At 32.0% G+C, this 7,213-nt stretch overlaps 1 protein-coding gene across 1 annotated transcript; it reads right to left on the bottom strand.

The window, feature by feature from the left end:
• Positions 1-405: 405 nt before the first annotated feature.
• On the bottom strand, positions 406-1,784 carry LOC115985538 (UPF0481 protein At3g47200-like). The gene is made up of 3 exons (XM_031108478.1): positions 1,471-1,784; positions 1,209-1,356; positions 406-1,104 (listed from the first exon to the last, which is right to left on the bottom strand). The coding sequence occupies exons 1-3, from the start codon at positions 1,782-1,784 to the stop codon at positions 406-408; spliced, it is 1,161 nt and encodes a 386-aa protein (XP_030964338.1).
• Between the last annotated feature and the right edge of the window lie 5,429 nt (positions 1,785-7,213).

The following is a 7,213-nucleotide window of genomic DNA, read 5'->3' as shown; positions in this document are numbered from 1 at the left end:
CAGCTAAGCATTTGCTTGAACTAATTAACTTGAAACTTCACTCTTGTAGCTGGGTTGCAGAAGTCGGTCCAAAGTTACATTATGGGATTAAATGGAGGGGTTAATATTTTCATCTTATCTTCTCAAATTTTAGTTCCAAAGCATTATATTAGGTCATTTAGACCAAAATGAAATTGACCCTAAAAGTTGAGGACCTTTTCAATTTGTTCCACTGCTAATCAAGACTAATCCCTTACAAGAAAGCAGCATATGAGGGAAGTAATTTATTGCTTATAAGGATACATTAACAACTGATGTTATTATCTAAAGATATAGAAACTTGTATACAAGGACATGACATGCAAACAAACTAAGAGTGTATTTTACAATGAAAAGTTCAACTACATTGACAACTATCCAAATTACTTAATGCTTGAACACAACTTGCAAGATGGCGAATACGGTTTGTAGCAGCGTGAGCACCAGAAGGATTAAACCAGGGATTGAAGAAGCAACTTTCAAAGGAGTGCTAAAATATTCATGCCTTAAAAATGCCTTCCACCTGTGCAGAGGTTTTTCATAAAATGCATTCAACTCTTTACAGATATTGTTATAATCTGAGTTCATACATGACCATGAGAAATTGGTGCAAAGATTTTTGACCATGGATGTTGCTGCTTCGTTGTCGCGTAGATAATTAACCACGATTCCCTTGTCGCAAAGTAAATCCATATCCTTATTAGTATTGACAAGGAAACCCAAGATGTAAAAGTAATCCATAATGTATTTGTTTTCCCCATGACGAAATAGCTCTAATGCCATAAGGTTTTCAATAAGAGCTTCTGTAAGATTATTTAACACCAACAATGGCATTTCCAACAGTCCGTATTTGAAGTTGAATTTTAAGTCAAGTAAGCAACGGCTTGAACTCACCTTAAACTTTGCTCCGGCCTCAACGAGATCCTTTGCAGAATACCAAAAATTTTCCACTTCAATTTGTCTTCCCGTTAGGCTTAGGATTGGAGGTAGCTGAAAGGTTCTAACCAAATCGGCGTAGTGTTCTATCTTCACAGCTGTGGGAGTTATGTTTTGAACATTGAAACAATTAAAGTACAGAAAAGTAAGCTGAATTAAAGAAAGGGAATTTTTTTGATGGAATAGGAAAAGCAAGTGTGAATAGTGTCTCAACTCTCAAGAACAAAGAATGGAAGCTGATTTTCAAGTAATACCAAGTCAAGCATCAATAAAGGAGTCATCCATTGGTCTGCTAACTTAGGATCATCACTTTCCCATAGTCGATAATAATTTCTCAAGAAAAGCTCTAGAATGCAGATTGAATCCATAAGGATCATTTTCACAAAATCATTATCGTGCAGTCTGCCCAACACAGTCTCCGCATAGAAAGAGCGAATAGTTTCTTCATTGTCCCTTATAATGCACACTAAATTCTCCAACTTTACATTAGCTCATGCAATGAAGCTCTTGAGGTACCTTACTTTCAAGTTTTCTAGGGTTTGAAAATCTTTGTTGAAGTGGTGAAAAGGGCCAATGGAAATAAATGTAGGAGTGTAAGCTTGTTCATACACTTTGCGAAGTTGACATGGAACCCTGTTGATACGACACTTAATTAAGGATGTACACTCCGCCATTTCAAGCATTTTTTTGATGTCGTTTACCAACTTTCCATTTTGATTTTCAATTCCACCTGAAGTGTATGCTCGATTCTGAATTTCAGAGTTTTCATTTTCATATTCTATTGAAGTAGCTGATTCTTGTTGAATCTCTCCATTCATTGATTCTTCCATATATCAAGTTGTCTTCTTAAATTTCCTGATAATGAAGACAAGAGCCACTAGCATTAAAAGCATTAGGTGATGACACAAGTTTTCTGTGGTTTATTTATGATGTTTATTCTATTATACTACCTTCTACTCTATTAGAAGCATCGGTGTACTGAAAGCAATGATCAATCTATTTATATTTGATCATCCTCCATCATTTCCTAAAAAGCATAATGCACAAAGATTTGCAAACATTATAACTAGATGACTAGTCATTTTCAATGACTGGTTTCATATTTGGTTTTTATTTTATTTTTTATTTTTTATTATTTAAAATAAAACAAAAATTAATAGGACACTGAAAACTGAAAACTGAAAACACTGTAGCAAAATAATTTTTAAATGTGTGAATAGTACCGTGAGACCCATTTTTAATGAAAAAATTGATAAAAAATGAAATTTGTGGGTCCGTGAACAGTGCACGGATGCATTGTTCACGTAAAACTGGTCAAATGTTGTGGCTACTGTTCATGTACAATACATGAACAATAGCCACTTGTAAGAGGGAAAACGCATGAAGAAAAAAAAAAAAAAAGGAGAATGTAGAAACTGAAACGCAACGCAGTAAATGCCAACCCAAACACACACTTAATTTCATTGGTAATAATTTGGTGGTTTAAATACACATTTAGTCCTCAATGTTTGCCTCATGTTTCAAAATAGTCCTCATCCTTTGAAATATTTTATTTTAGTTTTTATACTTTTAAGTTTGTGTCAAAAAGGTACATACTGTTAACTTTTGATTTGATTTTTTCTCTCCAAATAGAGGTAAAATAAGCAAACAAAGTATTTAAAATTGTTAGTTTTTAGACCTCTTGTAAACTAGATTGTTTAACCTTATTAATTAATCAAATGAATACTTAGATTAAAACAATAAAGTCATATCATGTAAAGCAATGGAAAATAAATAACACAATGATATGATGATCCAAGAAAACTAAACTGGTAAAAAACCTGGGAGGATTTAACCTAACTATTCTCAAAGTAAAAAACAAATCCACTAGAAAGAATTGAAATTTGTATAATAGAACTTAGACCATTAACATCCTATTACTACTTCGACTAGAAAACTTATTATCACAACCCCATGATAGTTTCAAGTCCACAGATTACTTCTTTCCTTGGCCTTTGCAACATAAGCACCCACACTTGTGATAAAAAATACAAACTCTCCTGTTTGTGACTCCAAAATCACCCTTGAAGATTTAGATCATTAGTACCTTTGATGACTAGAGAAGACAACAACTTCTATAATACTAGATCTTGAGATTTTTCAAGGAATAATACCAGTAGAAGACATGAGTGAGTTTTTGGGTACAAAACCCTAAATCTACAAAGAGGCCCCCTTTCTCTCTCTGAAAAACCTTATAAAAACATGTTTAGGGTTTCCTTTATATACTAGGAGAAGTAGATCTGAAACCCTAATCCTTAATGGGCTTAAATTGATGTTTAGGCCCACTTAAAATTCTACAGATACGTGTTTCGATCGGTCGAGCCTGTCTTTCAATCAATCATACTAGATAGTTTTTGAACTCTTCTTTCTGCAGATTACTTGTTCTTGAATCTTGACTTGAAATACCTTGAGTATTGTCTAATAATACCTATAGACTCTAGGATCTATATCTATATAAGTTTGTGTTCACGGTTTGCCAATTAGTCTAATTTTTTAGAACCTAACAAAAATAATTAATATCTCTTCCCTCCTTCGTAGCTATCAAAATCTTTGAGATATTGTTAATAATCTTAACTCAAAACCAAAGCAAGAGTCAACAACAAGGATATTTTTTACAAAACTTAAAAGTACAATGACTAAAATGATATATTTCAAAAGATATATAGGACCGATTTGAAAAATAGGTCAAATGTTGGGGACTTAAAATGTAATTAAACCTAATTTTATAGAGCACGTAAATTGTTAATATTAATACTGAACTCACAATTTAATGAAAAAAATAAAAGAAGTTTTTTTTTTTTTTTTTTTTTTATTTATTTACTATTTTTTATACATATTTACATATTTAGTTTATAATTTATAATGTATTTTCTTTTAGGGGATTTATAATGTAATCTTCTCAAATCTTGGCAACTATTATCAAATTATGAGAGGTAGGACATTTTATTGTCCATTAAATATTGACAGAAATTCAGAAAATAATTGTTGAATAATAAATGTTATAAAAGCCTACCTCAGATAATTTGAATAGCAGCTAGATGAAGGAATGTCCCTGTAAGTGCACACTATATATCAACAAACGATCTGATGTATGGTTGTCGCAAAATAAATTAAGCCCATAAGTATATATATACACACACACACGACCACTGCAATTATATCTCAAATTGTTAGGTCACCTCTTGCCCCCCATAAGGATACATCTCATAGTGTGAAAGAAAGAAGATGCAATAGCTTTGTTTGAAAAATCTCTTATTGCATGAAATGATTGAAAATAAAAGCTCTGCTGTTAGAGACCTTTGCATATGAACAATGGTTTGGCCTAGTTTTGATAGGCCAAAAACGAATTGATCCCTTGTGATAAATTAAACAATTAATTTAGCCAAGTGAATTAATTAAGTTAATTAACATATAAATGCGTGGTAGCATAAACAAATCACCAATAAACTAAATATGCAGCGGAAAATAAATTTGACACAGTGATTTGTTTACAAATGAGGAAAACTTACACGGCAAAAACCCTATCAGGGGAGTTTCAAGTCACCACTCCCAAAATTCCACCATTATCACAACAAGGAGTTACAAGTAAATGAATCTCAGTACCTTATACCAACTTATAGTTGAACTCTTATCCCAATACCCAATTGGACTTGTTCTGTAGTGACAATTTCTCCTTTCAATGCATGGCTCCCAAGTACGTGACTAACCAATTGCACAGATCCCAATACACGACTTCAATCACCAACTAGAGAAGGTTGTTGGCTGCAAAGTTCTTCAGTTCATCCCAATGATGAAGATCAAGAAGGTGCTTGGTCACAAAACCCTATGGTGCACAAACACAGCAACTTTTTCAAGAACGTTGAACTAGGACAAATTCTGTGTCTGGTTACAATTTGTTTGAATAAACTTTGCTCAACACTTGTGCACTTTGTGAACTCTTTGACGGCCCTTAAAATAATCCTTTTATATGTCTAGAGTTAAGAGAAAAAAAGGTCCAAAAACACATTTACGGATTCCAAGAAAACAGAACAAAAAATCTATTTTTCTTAAACCTTGACAGATAGGAGCTATCGAGCAACTGTTGAGCACACGAGTTGAAACAGCTTTCTTAAGCTCGATAGATGCAGCTGTCGAGTTTTAATGAACTTGCACTTCTTAGCTTATTTCTTGGACAGACTTGATGACTTCAACACTTGATCTTGAAATATAGTTTCTTGAAGTATTAAAAACACCTAGATCTACCAAATTACAAGTAAAGTGCGTTTTGTCAAAGGATTAACCAATTACATAAAATAGTGACATATGTTCCTAACAAGTGAATCACATATGTCCTAACAAGTTCTTTAAGTATTTTCTTGAATTTATGTTTTTTTAATGCTTTTCTTGTAAAATTAAGGTTTTATTATAATAGGGTATTAAAATATATTAAGATCATTTTTAACATCCGTTTTTTTTTTTTTCAATCAACTTTTATGGGGCATTCAAATTGGATTCAATGGTTATTATCTCAAGATAAACGCATTATTTTTCTTGTGGTTTCCACCTGCATCTCCAAGAGGCAATGAAAAAAATAATTGTTTAAAACCTTGCATGATCCCTATTTGTTTTATTTGTTTATGTTAAATATTATTCATCTATATATATATATATATATATATAACCGAAACCTTTGAAACTCCCACAATTTTCCACATCAGCATTTTAAATTTATATTTTTTTAGAATCAAATAATCATTAATTAGACTATAGTCATTAAAAAGACTTACGTTAGGATTCAAACAAGAAGAGAGACAAACTCATGTTATAACTCCTTTCTTCCCGCCTCAAAACTCTAGCAAACCTATCCCTCTCTCAACTGTTGTGAAAGACATCTGCATTGATGATGGAGTGCCTTCCCAGGAGAAGATCTTGTTTGAGAGTGGTACAGACGAGAAAACTCTTTGCATCTTTTTGCCTGCAGAAGGATCAAAACAAAGAACCAGTGAAAGAAAAAGAAGATATTGATACATCCATTCCAGATGCTTCCTAAGGATTTGATGATGACAGGGGAAGACTCCCCTGATACTATTTCGAATGATGTCTCGAAAGAGATTTTTTGCCTGGAGAGAAGCTTCTAGTTGTAGATATGGGCACATATACTTCCCACTACAAGTCTTCAAACAATGATGAAGTTGAACAATAGCCTTTCTAGGTATTCATCTCTTAGCCAAAGTTTTTGTGTAGGAAGCCCTAAACACTCTGCAGCATCACCCAATTATGGCTTCAAGATTTACCACACACCCTCATACACATGGTAAGTATTTTGCAATCCATCTTTTGCTTATCAGATCCTTGAAAGAAAAAAAGAAAAGAAAATATATTTTTGCAATCCATCTCTGTTATCTTGATATTTCTTTCTCCATGAACCCTAAATTGCTAAACGTAAATGTAATGGGTAAGGAAATGGGTTTCACGTCTATTTTTCAGTTTTTAATTTTTTAATTATGTGAAAACATTTTTTTTTTTTGATAATTGTTAAAAAATTAAAACAGGATTCATATGAGGAATAATCTAATACTATACTTTTCTATTTCAAACAAAAAACAATGATGAGGTATGTCTGATTTTATAATTAACATATAAATATATATATATATATATATATTTATATATTTATATATGTATTTATCATTGGCACTTGCCATCAGTAATTTTTGGACCAAATTGACTCATTCATCCAGAAATCAAATCAATGTTACGGTTTTTCTATTTAGATGAAAATTTTATTTGCTTATTTGTTTTGTTTTTACTGCAAATCAACACACACACACACACACACAAAAAGAAAAAATTCTAGGAAAAATTGCAGATTATCTTATTTCTCAATAAGTATTAAAAATATTTATGTTGTCCATTTAAAAATTTCACATGTAGATTAATAAAGTTATATTTCTTGGCTGTATTTGCTAGGTGTTTAGCAACAAGTTTAGCTTGGCATTTTGAACCTATGGCTAAAATTTATGTTGTCCTTTGGGAGTTGAAATTTGAAATCAATTCTTCATTCATTGTAGTTTTTCATTACGTAATTTCTCTCTCTTACTCCTCTTGATGAGTTTTTCCTTTTCACTAAAATTTTAGCAGGTTTGGTATTTGACTAGAAGAAAGTTTTTTAGCATGAAGCACCTATTTCATTCTATTTGTCCTCACCACAAGGAAAACATTAAGGTAAGACATAATCTAT

Source organism: Quercus lobata, chromosome 4 (genome assembly GCF_001633185.2).
Source record: "Quercus lobata isolate SW786 chromosome 4, ValleyOak3.0 Primary Assembly, whole genome shotgun sequence".
NCBI classification, from domain to species: domain Eukaryota; kingdom Viridiplantae; phylum Streptophyta; class Magnoliopsida; order Fagales; family Fagaceae; genus Quercus; species Quercus lobata.
This window is presented reverse-complemented; position numbering and strand designations above follow the sequence as displayed.